General features: G+C 38.0%; 1 protein-coding gene across 1 annotated transcript in view; it reads left to right on the top strand.

The window, feature by feature from the left end:
* PTPRO (protein tyrosine phosphatase receptor type O) overlaps positions 1-15,989 on the top strand; it is a 180,205-nt gene that overhangs the window by 98,028 nt on the left and 66,188 nt on the right. The window contains exons 2-7 of the mRNA XM_087813781.1: positions 327-600; positions 6,599-6,757; positions 8,516-8,668; positions 8,876-9,319; positions 11,147-11,308; positions 13,763-13,959. Of these exons, the coding sequence (XP_087669907.1) occupies positions 327-600; positions 6,599-6,757; positions 8,516-8,668; positions 8,876-9,319; positions 11,147-11,308; positions 13,763-13,959 (1,389 nt within the window). The remainder of the gene's footprint in view (positions 1-326; positions 601-6,598; positions 6,758-8,515; positions 8,669-8,875; positions 9,320-11,146; positions 11,309-13,762; positions 13,960-15,989) is intronic.

The raw sequence follows: 15,989 nt of genomic DNA, 5'->3' as shown, positions 1-15,989 counted from the left end.
TTGGAAAAGCAGACCTTGGTGGGCATCTTGGTCCTTTTCAAACACACCCAGTGGTCCCAGCAGAGGGAACCACAAGCTATAGCTGCTTGGGTGGTAAATGTCTGGAAGCAGCTTTTTGTTGAAGAAGAATCCCCAAAGAAAAACCCCAAGAAAATCATGAGACATGAGAGAATGAATCTCTCTTTGTGCCTTTCCTTGTAATGGTGTAACTCTATTTTATAAAGTAATACCACAATGTTAGCTTTGGAAAAATTGTCTCAGTATAATTTTATTGCTAATAACCTGAATTTGACCTCCATTTCCGTGTTTTCTCTTTTCTTAAACAGAATGCTGCAACATTCCATGTAACTGTTCAAGATGATAATAGCATCGTCATCTCTTTAGAAGCTTCAGATGTCACGAGTCCATCTTCTGTGTATGTTGTGAAGATAACCGGTGAATCAAAAAATTACTTCTTCGAGTTTGAGCAATTCAACAGCACTTTGCCTCCTCCTGTGATCTTTAAGGCCAACTACCATGGCCTCTATTATATAATCACTCTGGTAGTGGTAAACGGACACGTGGTTACCAAGCCATCGAGATCTATCACTGTGTTAACAAGTAAGCATCACGTGTGACATTGTCCTTTGTGTTTCTTCTTTGTGTATATTCTCACGGGATTCTAATTAAAAGAGAAATCAGCCCAGAATGGCAAGATCAAGTGACATCAAGTTCACCTTGGAGTTAAGTCACAGAAACTCAACTTTCTGCTTTATATTAAGAAAACAGTTTCTTGCTGAAGTTTGATAATGTGTTACTATTATATTTTGTTTAAAAAATGTTTAAAACTAAAAGAAAGTGAACCTTAATGAAGTATTTAAAGACTGAATGATAATGTTAAATTCATTAGTGGACCATGTAATTTTCCACTATTTAACTTAATAGTATGATCATAATTAAGCTATTTGTTTTCCATGACACGTATTCTCGTATTAAGCAATTTGGGTTTTGAGACATGAATTTATATTCATAGCCTGCTCAAATTCTAGTTTACATTTTTAGCTGAGAGAGAGAAAAAGATATTATTATTTATCAGTCACTATTCCCTACCTTATCCTCATAATAGCCTTGGCATCCAGTGCCCAAGAAAAGTACCAAGAAAAAAATCACTGGCATTTTAACCTTCAGTAGCCCATGTCTTTAAAAGTTAATTCTGATATTAGGAATTTTTTACAACTGGTTTTAACTATATGTGATGGTCACTTTACTCTGACTAATACCTAATCTCAAAGTAAGATGCAGTTCTACTGTATGTGTTGAGGTGTAGAAGAAAAACTGTCATCTGTAATATAGCAGAGTTTATCACTAGAGCAATTTAACGGCTCAACAAAGTTCTTTTCGCTCATTGTTATTCAGTACAAAATTTTCAGTGGTTGCAATTTTTAGAATACCAGCTACATGTGATCATTCTGTCAACAGTTAAGGAAAAAGACATAGTGATATTTTCTGTTGGGATAAAGTAGAGAAACACCAAGAAGCAGGAACTCAGATTTAAGCTAGGGGACATATTTTTAACATGTCTATAAAAATTTAATTCGTTTCCCTTGGCAGAGTCCCAGGATTTGTATTGAGTCCTAAAAATTCGAAATGGCACAGACCCAAGACCTTTAATGTTTACAGATATAATGAACAAATTTAGGATCTAGGTGAATCAAAGGACGAACTTGCCTGGTAACTACTGTCTTAAACAAGTTCCAGAAAAGGTGAATTGGGATGTAATAGATTCAGGCAGTAGACCTAGGTACATAACACATATAATACAACTCCTTGAAATCAGAAGCCTTGCCTTACTCATTTTCATAATTTCATAAGCATCTAGCATGAACCTTATGCTTAATAGATGATCAATAAATATTAAGTCAATTTAGTTAAGCAAATAATAGGAGGAAGAACCAGGAGAAAAAAAAAAAGGACTAAAACACAAAGCAAACTAAAACTGTAGTGACTTGCCGACTCAACATTCATTAGCAGGCCCTCAGCCCCTCTTGATTAGACAAAGCTGGAGGAGTCACCCTTCAGCTGACGGCTCATAAAGAAACTCAACAGGTAAGTATTTGCTTAGAAGATTCCTAGAATATCTCATGGACCTGTTAGCACGTGCAGGGAGTTCTATTTAAAATATTTTCTGTTTTCCTTTGTGATTTCATCTTTGACATGTGGGCTTGGAAGTGTGTTGTTGAATGACCATAAATCTGGCGATTTTGCAGAGATTTTTTAAAATTGATTCTTAAGTAAATGCTATGTGATCAGAGAACATATTTTTTGTGATTTCAATTATTTGAAACTTGTTGAGATTTGCTTTATGGTCCCAAATATGGTCTATACCGGTGTATATGCTGCGAGCGCTTGCTGGGGGATATTTTAATAAATGTCAGTTAGGTCAAGTTGACTGTTCAAGTCTTCTAAAGCCCCACTGCTTTTCTGTCTACTGGCTCTAACAATGCGTGATAGAGGAGTGTGAAAGTCCCCACCTATGTCCGTGGATTTGTCTATTTCTCCTTTCACTTCTCTTAGTTTAGATAATTTGAAGCTCTGTTGTTACGTTGTAGGTGCAAACACTTTTAGGATCACTATGTCTTCTTGTTGAGCTGAGCTTTTCATTATATGCAATGCCCCTCTCTCTTCATCCCAAGTAATATGCAGTGTGTTGAAGTGTATTTTGTCTGATATTAATATAGACTTTTTCTTTTTCTTTTACTAAGTATTGTCATGGTACACTTGTTTCGTCTTTTCCCTTTCAATCTACTATGTCTTTTTTATGTCAGAGGGTTTCTTATGAACTGCATAGAGTTGGAGCTTGCTTTATTCCAATCTGGAAAATCTCTCTGCTTTTTAAGTGAAGTGTTTAGGCCGGCACTATTCAACAAAAATAGAATGTTAATCACATATGTAATACTACGTTTTCTGGCAGAAAAATCTAAAAACTTTTTGAAAAGGTGAAGTTAATTTTAATAACATGATTTATTTAATCCATCGTATTTGAAATATTATTTTAATGTATAATCAATATAAAAAGAAAATAACACTTTTTTAGTTTTAAACATACATTAATTAAAATTAAACAAATTTACTCTCTCAGTTAAACTAGCCCCATTTTGAGTGCGCAGTAGTCTTATGTGGCTAGTGGCTACCAATTTTGCTGGTGCGAGTTTAGAGCATTTATAATTAATGTAATTATTCATGTTGTTAAACTTAAATCTCATCCTTATGAGTTCATTAAAATTTAGTTGCTTTCTCCTTTCCCGCTTTAACTCTTCCTACCATGCTCCCACTAGGTAAAACACTGTGTCCCTCCTGTCCTCACAGGGGCTTGTCACTCTGGAATCTACTTCCTTTGGTTGCCTTGCAACCTCACCTCTCTGACAGATGCCAGAAAAGTTATGGTCTCGTGAATTATTTGGCTTTTTCTTCTTGTTGTTGGGTGTCGGGAAATGAGATTGACTTGCAGCTTTCTACCTCCTACACGGAAGAGGAAATTGGCATTGATTTCTAAAAAGTAAAAATGAATATGGCTTATTCCCTCTCCTTTTCTGTCCCATTTTTAAAGGCTCCATTACATCATCTCAGATTTCAAAAGGGATAATAGGTTGGGACTAAAAAACTGTGTATTAATGGCAAATACTCCTAGGACATTAGGCATGAGGTAACATTTGAGGTTCAGCTTTTTCTTTAAAAAGAGAGAGAATTCAAATACACATTGACTATGATTACTTTTGAGTTTTAAAATTATCATTATTTGTTAGTTCATGATGTAACTGTGCCATCTTTATTTTTCTAACGGGAAGCTTTCCTTAAAAGTTTAGGAAATATTTGCAGTATCTACTCACAGAGTTGAGATATTGCTCTTGAGAATAAAAGAACACCCTTGTTGCAGTCATTTACTGCTTGTTAGACCCTTATCTTGATGAAATAAGCAATGACAAAGCACTTGGCCCTGGGGGAGGGCTTTGATATTTCTCTATAGTTGTCCTGAGTCTGGTGCTCTCAGAGAAAGCTGAGAAACTTGGCAAAGAATACATTTAACACAAATACATTGGCCAGTTCAAAAGAGTTTCACAACCCTTAGGCTCTGACATCTGATTAATATTTAATTGATTGAGAACCTTCAGTATACTGTGTGAACTTTAGAGAGAAGTAGTAGTTTCTCGATAGATAAAATAATACATGAAAACAATCATTCAGAGATTGGGAAAATATTATTTACACAGCTATTATTTACAGCTATCTCCTCAGTTAGTAGTTCTGGAGACAGTGGCTGCAAATACTGCAGAACACACATGGAGACACTCTACAAATATAATATTCTACACAAATCTACCTACTATAAATAAAAATAATTAATGAGCTTCTATCTTATTTATTGCTTACATTCTCTATCCCATGTCCTAGGTGCCAGAGAAATAAACATCAGTAAAAATACCCTCACCCAAAGATGTTGTACTAAAGTGGAAAAGACAAATAAACAAGCCATCACAAGATATGATAAATGTTATACGAGAATTACGTAAGAGAGGGTGCCTAGCTTTCCTATAGGGAACATTGGGAAGACACCACACATATAATGATGAGTGAAGTAATTGGAGAGACAGTAAAATATTTTTAGAGAATGCATTTGCATTCTACTGAAAACAGTAATTCTTGGATTAAATATGGCTCAGTAATGCCTGGGCTTGGGCCTCAGAATATACAGCTGACCGGAGTCACTTATGCTGAAGCTGAGGGAAGTGTAAGAAGCAAACCTGTAAGTGGGCATTTTTAAAATTCTCTTAGTTTAAAATTTAAGTAGCTTGCAGCAGTAAAACAAATCACAAAATGAAATATCTGTGCTTTAATCCGCATGTACTTCTTGAATTTCAAAGTTTGAGTGTACTTTGATGTTCAGACTTCATGTCTCAAGGCATGGAAGAGTGAATGGGCCTCTAACTTCTCTGCTCAGTAGACAGAACCCCAGTGAGGATGTGAAACTGGACTAAAGCCATGGAAGGGTTATTACTCTGTGGCGGCTCTTTGCTGTTAGTTTCCATTTTGTTTCTCTTAGACCCAAAGCCAACAGCTGGGTTTGGTAGGCTCCCTGGGTTAGTAGTTACACTGGGTTGAAAGAAAGACCTTCAGATGGCTCAAAACTTTGTTGGGATTAATCAAAGAGAAATAGTCTTCAGGAGGGAGGTTGTTTGTTTGTTTGTTTATGTGACACATAAGTGATACTATTACTGTTAGTAGGAAGACCAGGGATGGAGGCAAAGATATTAGAAACATTTTAACGGAGAATATAGCACATAGTCTACAGAGACATGATCACGATACATGCTGCAATCTAAAGGCCTCTCTAATATTTTATAGATGTTGGCTTGTATTTTAAGAAAATTCCAGGGAAAATCAGAGCTTTAACATGTAATGTCAATCCTTCCTGGATTTCAAAAGCAAAAGCAGGTTAAGGTCCCGAGTAACAAAAGGAAAGTTATTTAGCTACACAGCGAGACAAAGTAGGTACTCGATAATTATTTGTAGAATAAACTAAGTCTATAAGTCTGTAAGTATATAACTTATATAGAACTAAGCGTATAAGTAGAATGAACATTTTGGTTTCCTATGTTATTTGAACTGAAATTTTAAAAGTGTAAAATTTAAACTAAGGATATTGTTTTCATTTAGTTTATAGATGATGTCCCAAAATCCTCTCTATTCTAAAACTTTGAATCGAAGTATTTTTTCTCTATAATACAATAGTTGACTCTAAACCAGATTGTTTTTAAAAATTTTCTTGAATAAAATAAATGTGAGTAAAATTTATCCAATAGTTTCCTTAGACTCGTCAGGGAGCTCTGTCGTGTTACAAGGCTTTTGCTGCAGGACGGGATGTGAAGAAAATACAGATATTCATCAATCACAGTTTTTTTAAAAAATGAATATTTAAAAAGTTTTGTGATGAATTAACATCTTGAGCAAAAGAGGAATAAACATTCTTAAAACGTCCGTAGAAAGAGTAGTTTGAGAAACACCATGAACTCTAATTCTCACATCAATGGATGGTTTGCATTCTTATACTCAATATAGAAAGATAAGTGCTAAGTTTACACAAAGAAATAAAGATCCAGTAAGCATTTATCCTTGGTCACAACCAAAATGCATTTTCTGTTACTGGTCTGTTATTAATATCAAATGTTATTGGCTTGGGGGAAAGAAAATGAACTAGGAATCTGGAGGTACAGATTCTGCCACACACTTGTGGAATTTCCTTTGACAAGCCCATGGAAGGCTCTGAGTTATCATTATTTTTATCTGTTTTGTTTGCTCTTCCTAGATTCAGGGTTGTTGCAGAAGGTCAATGGAAAAATAAATATCAAAGTTCTTTGAAAGGCAGGAAACACCCTATGAAAGGTACTTTATCACTTACTGCTGAGAACACTCAGCTCCTGAGTACTGAGGAAGTCAGTGCCCTCAGATGATCAAACTGCGCCTAAAGTTTTGGTGGATAGACTCCTGGTCGCTTCCAAGTATGGGTAATGGCTTTTCTCCCTGTGCCCCTCTGCCCCTTTCTTCATTTACTTTTGTTCTGCAGAACCTCTGCCTGTAACCAGTGTTTCAATATATGACTATAAACCTTCACCTGAAACAGGAGTCCTGTTTGAAATTCATTATCCAGAAAAATATAATGTTTTCACAAGAGTAAACATAAGCTATTGGGAAGGCAAAGACTTCCGGACAATGTTATATAAAGGTAAGAGGCGAAAGGAAGATTGAATGAGTGATGGCTGAGTGTTACTTTTTACATGATTTTGGCCAAGTGGTCTTCACTCTTGCTCTAAAGACATTTTATAATTCACTATTTGACCATTAAAATAAACTATTAAAAATAGTTATTGATTCATGACAAGCTTGTTCGGGGGAGTCTTAGACTATCTGGTTCACTGGCTTGGAGTCATGTTTCATGCACTAGCATAAGAAATACTCAAGTCATTGTCACTTACGTGTTATTCTTGTCAAAGGTAACATGTCTGGTACAGGAAATAAAGTCAAACTTTTAGAAGCACCTCACCTAACCATCTCCTTCCGGGGGTGTTAGGAGGGCATTTCCAGAACTGGGAAACTAGAGAGGTGCTTTTCACAAATGTGCTCTTAGAGATGGTCCAGGATTATTCTCAAATGCAAAAGACACTGCTTTTATGTTCCTTTGTATATATTAACTGTAGGATACGTTAAATGCATTAATATACAAAAACCAGGTTCACTGTTTTTATTGGCTTGATTGGGAAACTGTGGGGAGAAGAGAGGAAGAAGAGAGCCCATGGGAATTAATCATTTCAAAAGAGCTGAGCCAAACTCTCTGAGCAGACCGAGGTGGGCTGAGGGCAGGGGGAGGGGTGGAGGAGGGTGGGGAGGGAGAGGAGAGAGGGTATTCCTCTGCCCCGGGGGAGTTGAGTGGAAGAGCTCAAATACTCTCAGGACAGGACATCTCTCTGCAGGAGGCTTAGACGATGGTGTCAAAGTTGACTGGTTGTAACTGGAGACACTGGTGAGGTGGAGAATGCATGTTGAAGCACGTAAGGCATGGTATCCAGATAAATGTCACTGACTTGCTGCTTTCACAAATTCCTTTCTTCCATAGATTTTATTTTCTTTTTCAATGAGACACTGTTTAAAATATTTGCAGTGCTTTCTACAGTTTTTAAAACATTTAAATAAACATAGACTCCACAAATTATTGCATTCTTTATTTTCAGTGAAAACAGATTACCTGCAAATTAATAAATGGGTGTTTATTTGTTTATCACACACACGGGCAAGTTCATGAACGGCTGAGAAGCAATCACTGGAATTTTTGCTGAGTTCGAAGCTGTGAGTTTAAAAATAAGTGAACATGCTCTCTTTTCAATCAATTTTTTAAATTGTTTTTGGCTTTTAATTGCATAAGTAGTACTTTTCATTTCCTTCTCTCATTCCTTTATAACTTGGATTTCTAAATTTATTATTTTCTTTAATGTTTTCCAGATGAAATCCAAATTTTTATTTTCTTCTTTGAGCAGGTTCTGTCTGCAGCTGTCAGATAAAACCGTTCTACTTTTAAAATAGGCTAGTTTTCACAAGTGAGCCTAGAGAAAACATTTCTTGTAAAATTACTTTTTTCTAAGTCATAAGGTGGCAAAATACCGTGGGTTTTCGTCTCGAAGTAAGTAGCTAACAAAAACCTAGTCTCCACAGTTTCTATACACGTTTTCCACTTAATACACCAAATGCTCCTGGAATTGAGACTTAACTCCAATTATATCCAAATCTTGCATAAAAAGCTTTTCAGGACTGAATCTAAAAATTCAAATTTTCACCTCTAGCCTATGTCAAATGTTTATTACTCTCCATCCCAGAAGTTGAAGAAATTATTATTTATTGATATTTAATCATAATGGTTAGAACTTCCAAAAAGTGTGTGTCATTTAGAAGATCAATATTTTAATATAATTGATTTTTTTTCTCTTCTCAGATTTCTTTAAGGGAAAAACAGTATTTAATCACTGGCTGCCAGGAATATGTTATAGTAATATCACTTTTCAGCTGGTATCTGAGGCAACTTTTAACAAGAGTGCTCTTGTGGAGTACAGTGGTGTCAGCCATGAACCCCAACAGCATAGAACTGGTAAGTGTCCAAAAATGTACACATCACCCACAAAATCTTAGATGTAAAATCATGATTGTTCTTGACATAAATTAGAACCTAGAATTATAGAAGTCGAACTAAACTCTATTTTGTAAATCTGCTCATGCATCTGACTCATCAACAGATTAAGCATTCAGTCTAATGAGTTTAAAAATTACTTGAAAATATAAATTCTTTTCCTTACAGCCCCTTATCCACCGCGAAACATCTCAGTTCGTATTATAAACCTGAACAAAAACAACTGGGAAGAACAGAGCGGCAGTTTCCCAGAGGAGCCGTTCATGAGGCCACAAGACCCGGCAGGGAAAGACAAGCTCTTCCAGTTCCCAGACGAAGCTCCCGAGCTGCCCTCGGGCAACCTTTCCTCCGGCTGGCCCGACCTGCACAGCAGCGACGGCGACACTGCGGCCCAGCCGCGCTGGTGGGACGGCGCCGCCGCAGCCCCTGAAGGCGAGGCTGGGCTCGTGGGTGTGCTGCCCCCGGGATACGACGGGAACGGCACCCTCAGGGAGGCGGAGAGGCCCCCCGCAGGCCCTTTCCCCTTCCCCCCTGTGCAAATGGTCCTGAGCTGGCTGCCGCCGAAACCACCCACTGCCTTCGACGGGTTCCACATCCACGTGCAGAGAGAAGGTAAAGCGACAGGACTTCGCATGGAGTAAGACGCGAGACAGTCAAAGCAGAGGAAACTGAAACATCGCAAAATTCAAGTTTAGGAAGAAAGACTCAAGGGAGATAGTTAATAGCCAAAGAAAAATGACCAGAAAAGGGGAGGGATTGAATTAAGTGTCCAATGTGAACTGAGACTAGGAAACAAAATGAACTCATCGGATAGGAATCTGCAGTTTGGTTAGTTCATCAGTTGCAAGTATTGTCAACTGTGCATATTTCCCCGCCCAACGTTTAACAGACCCCACGCTGCTGGAAAGAGTTTCAACTAAAGGTCTAACCATCATCACAAATTATAAAATATTCTGGAGAAATTTCCCGTTTTCATAAATTTTGGAAGCATGCAGCAAAAGAATCTTTCTGACAAAATCGCTGCTTTCCCAAGAGTATCAAACCTGTGTGCTGTCCTTAGTCCCCTGGGGTGTCCTCTTCTGGAAGCAGCCCCACTCATATTTTCCCAAAGAGGAGCTGGTAGTAAACCAGAAAATACACAGCAGCTGGTATTTCCACTGTAGCTACTATATTATCTATCCTATTCACTTATCCAGCATCTGAGAGCCATTCTTTATATTTTAGCCCACTAGTTTATAAAAAGCAAAGCCATCCATTCAGTAAATTTGGGTCATGAATAATATCTAAATTGTTGTTTGGTAGATTTTTAATAGTTATTTGTTATTTGTCTAGTTTTTTTTGTTTTTTCGTGGGTTTTTTTTAACAGTAACATACTTCATTTTATGCTTTCCAGTCTAGTAGTACGGGTGGTAAAGGTTGTCAAGTTGTCAAAATTTGAAGTCACAAGGACAGCTCTATTTGCAGGGTAGGGCATTAGGATCATGTAGTTTTATACATGACATATTGTTTGCCCCTATTTTTTTTAGTAGAATGAGACACAAAATCTGTGAATTCCTCTATACTAGATGACAGAGCAGTCAACCACACCCAAATATTATATAAAATTGAAATCCTTAGTCATTTCCAATTATCTGAGTCAAAAGTCGTAACATTTGCCTGGAATTACTTGTATTAAGAGAAAAAAAGTTTCCTTAATTTGGCTTTTATTTTTCTGCTCCTCAGTATATTCTATGGAAAATAGAGTCTTGTAGCTCAGAATTTTTTTAATGCCTATTTCTGTGAAGGTTCAAACATGCTTTTATCTGACTGCAGTGTTCTGTTGAAGGCTATTATAATCACCAGCTGGTGATACCAACTTCAAATGAAGTAATAAGCAGTGGGAGATGGACTTTGAAGCAATAGGAAAATTATTTTTACTTTTTAAAAGTTCTGGAAGCAAACAGATAAAAGAAAAATATTACAAGTGTCAGAAAATATATCCAGAGGAGTTACTTTTAACTAGAAAGAATTCAGTATATTTTAAGGCATTTCTGGATAGTTAATGCTACCACAAGGAACTTATAGGATATTTGTCATTAGTTACTTTTTATCCCTTGCATCTGGGTAAGAAAGTCAATTATTGCTGTCTTCTAAGATTCTACTTCTATTTTGTGTGTGTAATTTTCTGGGTAACCATAAGTAAGAATACACAGTATATACTCACTGTCATTTTATTTATTTGGACACCATATTTTAGTGGCTATTTAAAAGTATTGTGAAAATCAATTCCAACCCTTAGTCAATTTTTTATTTATAGTACCTTTAGCTTAGCGGTATAAATGAATTTGATAAAAGGAAGGCAACAATATAAAAAAATATTTTTTTATTAATTGACTTGTCTATAGTCAAGGCCTTTCCAGTTATCAATTTATATGTATTCTCTTTTTATGTATTATTTAGAAAACTTTACTGAACATTTGACAGTGGCTGAAGAAGCACACGAATTTGTTACAGAGCTGAAGGAGCCTGGGAAATATAAGTTATCTGTGACAACTTTTAGTTCCTCAGGATCTTGTGAAACTCGAAAAAGTCAGTCAGCAAAATCACTCAGTTTTTACATCAGTAAGTACCAAAGAGACCCTTTTGCGCTTACCGGGGGCTAGAACAATGGAACTGGTGGGATTAATGATGCTCAGGCATCAATTATTCATCACACCTCAGAGATCCTGAGACTCTTCAAGGTCAGGAGAGTCCCAAATCCATGAAATGTTGAGAGCAGAGGAAATATATGTATGTTTAATAGTCACAAACCTACCCATTTAACTTAAGGATTTTTAAAATTATTGTGATAATTGCACATTTATTAATCTGGCCTTTCACACTAGCCACAACAAACTCTTGAAGGACATGAACAAATGTCCTTCAAGAAATACGACTTTTGTTTAAGGTTGTAATGAAAACTGATATTGTTGGACTGTGTGAAAAGTCTCAGAATATTGAGCTTATAGAGCTGAAAAGGAAAGACAAAAGTTGAAGTTTTGTAAGACCGAGGTGGTCACCCTAAAGCTGCCACAAGAAAACAAAGCTAGAGAATCCTAAAGGCCCAATGTCAAATCTTAGGGTGGCTTCTACTGAGTCAATAAAAGGTAATCTCAGATCAATAAGTAGCCTCTAAAAGTGCATGTCTGTAATGTTTTGAGCTAATCTGACTATGTTTACCAGAAATTTAGAGGCTAAAAACCAGCTACGTAGCTCATCAGGAATTAAATGTGCCTCTGATCAGCAGAAAGAAAAACAGAAGGGAATGGGTAAACATTGCTCTCCAAAAAGGATGGCCACCGTTCACTTTATCACCATCTACAAAGGCAAAAGACCACCGTTCACAAATAGGCCTCAAAACGATGGGCAGGAGAAAGAGGAGGAGGGCGGAAGGGAGAAATCAGTTCATTTAGCAACTTAAAAATGTTGAAAATGTCCCATATAACCATTTTACTTAAGCGACCAAAAATGTCCTCACTGGTAGAAAGCCTGAAAGGCCCAATAGGCGTGCAAAAAAAAATAGTCATAATTTATTTGCATGTCTTCCAATGATGGGAGAGCTTTGACATGACATCACTTGAGAATGAGAACATAGTTTACTATTCAGTTCTTCCCATGGGCTAAAAATGTTTCAGTATCCAAGATTCCCTTATCTGCTCACAGAGATCCCCCGCGAGTGTTAAGGGTTTCCAGGCAGCCTCCCTCGACTGTCCTGGCCAAGCTGTCTCCTCCCTTCTCTGAGTTTCTACTGTTTCTTAACACACAACTCGAAACACAGAGCTTATGTGTGCGTGGTATTTCTCCAGATTTATTTTATCTGTGTACATCTTGCTTCTAGCGCCAGATTATAAAAGCCTAGCCTGGGATTATACTATTTGCATATTTATTAATTCTGTTGTACATTCAGAAAGTATTTATTGAACCACTGCATGGGTTTGGGAACCAGACTTTCTCTGTGTTAATTCCAGCTCATTTACCCTCCCTCATCTGAAACAGAGATTAATACCAGTACTTATCTCACAGGTTTGTTATGGAAATTAAGGAATTAAATATGTAAACACATATAGACTTAAAACAGACCTTGGTACATAACGAATGCTATATCGCCTTGCCATTATTATTATTATTATTATTATTATTATTATTATTATTGTTTTTACTTTTGTTATTTCTCCCGCCCCAGTTACGGTGATCCTGAGACTGCAGCCCCCAGCACAGCCACCAGCTCCCTTTCCTGTCCTGGGTTCCAGCCTAGGAATACAGCTTCTATTAAGGAAGAGAGAAATGTTTCCTAAGCAAATAAAAGGAAGTTGCACATTTGCATTGCAACAGGGAATTTCTGTAGATAAAATCGCCATAACAATTCTGGGGTCCTTCCTTATGTGTCAGGCACTGTGCTGACGACCCCTTTAGAAACCTAAGAGAACAAAGCTAATGGGGGGGCACTTCTATGAAGATATTTTATCATGAAGAACCCACCATGTCCTCAAATTATCACCCAGGTTTTAGCCAGCTTCTGTAATTGAGCCAACCTATTGCCCATCTCTTCTCTCATATAGTCACGCCCTGCCTCTTCCATCCTGCTGTGATCAAATTTGACCTTTTTTTATATAACCATAGTAAAAGCTAGTTTGAAGCTCAAAGTAATTATTTCTTTGGTCTAGAGACCAAAGATCCTAGAAGCAAAGAAATTATAAACACGGATGACATGTCACACGGCTACACCCACTGTTTGTTTTTAAATTCTCTAAAGTGAAGAATTTTCCAGAATAATCTCAGATGCACATAACAATGGAAGCAGAGCGTCTGCCTCTCGGTAGGGCTGTTTTTGCTGCTGCTGCTGTTATTTAGGTCAATGATGAGAGATGCAGCGCGGGCTGTCGCTGGGCAGACGATGTCAAGACCAGCCTGGCTGCCAGTCTTACTTTGGATATCTGTGTTAGGGCAAAGAAAACAACACGATTTTTATAACTACGACCTTTTATCTCAACCATCTCAGCGTGAAACATCCCTTGTGCTCTGCTTTGAAATGTGCAGGTCCTTCGGGAGAGTGGATGGAAGAGCTCACTGAGAAGCCCCAGCACGTGAGTGTCCACGTTTTAAGCTCGACCACTGCCTTGATGTCCTGGACATCCTCGCAAGAGAACTACAACGGCACCATTGTGTCCGTGGTGTCCCTCACCTGCCAGAAACAAAAGGAGAGCCAGAGGCTGGAGAAACAGTACTGCACGCAGGTAAAGGAAGGGCTTCGCTGCGGGCCTCACTCGCCTGCTGCAGCACAGCCTCCAGGCCGGGCGAGGCCACCGGGAGAAGCCAGGCTCAAGTCTCCCCCGTGCACCGGGAGCCGGGAGAGGGGCCAGGAACTGAGGTGTGTGGCTCTTTGGTCACAGCCACCTTCCTTTTCCCTCTTAGTGTGGCCACCAGCCTTTTGCTTTCATGCTTCATTCAAGAGAACTTACTGAGCACCTACGATGTACCAGGTACTAGGACAGACACTGGGGATCTAGATAATTTTTATACATCCTGCTTTTGCAGAGCCTATAATCTAGTGAGAGCAACGGATAAGTGAGCATGTAATTACTGAAGAGTGTAAAATAAGGCCTAGGCTGAAAACCACCAGGAGGCCGCATGAGCTCGCAGAAGGAAGGAACTGGGCGTAAATAGGGATTGAGGGGAGAGGATTTGGAAACTGGAGAGAAAAATTTCCCCCAGGGCGGGAGACAACCAAGCAGAAGGTTTGGGGTTGTTTTTGTTTGTTTTACTTTTTTTCTCATTTTTTTTTCTTGTTGTTTTAACTATAAAAGCAATGCGTGCTCCCTGAAAAAAATAAATCAAAAATTAAAAGCATATAAAGTAAAAAAAAAATCAATAATCACAACTGAGAGGAGTTCTGTAGGATGGGCTAGGAGTTAGCTGAGCACAGGCGGGGTGAGGGCCGGTGGAGACACCAGCTCTGGGAGTGGCTCCCAGATGCGTGCACACGCCCCGGGATCCTGAGTGCAGCCGAGCAGTGCGGGCCAGGGCAGGCCTTGCTCTCTGATGCCCTGAACACCCACCGCAGGCCTGGAGCCTGGTCCAGTTTTCCTAAAAACCTGGTTTTATTATTACACTTTATTATTTTGTTTCATTATTTATTACATTTGATTATTTCATGAGATCAAATTTACTATTTCTTGGTGTCTTATAAACACAGTACCCACCTGCCTCAAGGCAAAGTAACAATCAGTTCATATGCAGTACACTGGAAATACAATACTCAAAAAAGATGTTGGCTGTATGAAAGCTATTTGGAAGGTTTCCATCCATGCTACAAAAATCAAGCATTTAATGAAATTCAAAGAGGGAGAATTTTTTAATTGATAAGATGAATTCAGGAATAGTGGTCTTTGGAGCACTAGAAAGTGTTAGCATGCTGAGATAAGCCCATACTTAATGCTGAGGCTACCCCTGGACTTGAATTAAATTAAGGAGTAAATATGCTGAGCCAATTAACTAGTAATCACGGCTCACTGTGCAGCTTACAAGCTTCCTTCCCAGATGATAGACTCCAGACATTGATAGGAAACTGTTTTTCTCTTACAGCATGTGACCTAGAACTTGATTTCTCCAAGGTACATTTCCTCCCTGCCCCAACTAATGTACAAATTACAAATCTTTTGCATGGAAGCAAAAGGCTAAAGGTATAGATAGATAGTATATGTTATAAATGAGCCAGAAAGGGCTGGTCTGAGTGCACTTTGATAGTACTTTTTGAAGTGCAAACATGAAACTGTTAAAGATTATGAGCAAGGAGACCAATATGTGAAATGGAGAGTGGGAACTAAACCACTGTGCTAGGTGTTATCTCAATTACCACAAGAATGTTTTGAGGACTGTATTATTTTCCCCCCCATCACCCACTACCCCACTACACACACACACGCACACACACACACACACACACACACACACATTTTCAGATGAGGAAGCATCAGTTCAAAAACTCTCACAAACCGACCTACAGTCGAGTGGCCATTGATCAAAGGAATCCAGGAGGTGTTCTCAACAGGATCTGTCTGATTTGGGCTTATTTCTAAAGCAATCATTATCCAGAAAGAAAACAATAATGATATTTCTTTAGTTTTATATTCAGTGGTACTGTGATTACATTAAATAGAAAATTCAAAATACAGCTCAAAAATAAGCATGATTCTAGAGCCAAATACATATTAACAATTAAGATAATGTTTTGCTATTTTATAGTTTCATTCTCTCTGTTTGCCTC

This window comes from Miniopterus natalensis, chromosome 2 (assembly GCF_054644295.1).
Source record: "Miniopterus natalensis isolate mMinNat1 chromosome 2, mMinNat1.hap1, whole genome shotgun sequence".
Lineage (NCBI taxonomy): Eukaryota > Metazoa > Chordata > Mammalia > Chiroptera > Miniopteridae > Miniopterus > Miniopterus natalensis.
The sequence above is the reverse complement of the archived record's forward strand: the minus strand, read 5'-3'. Positions and strand labels throughout refer to the sequence as shown.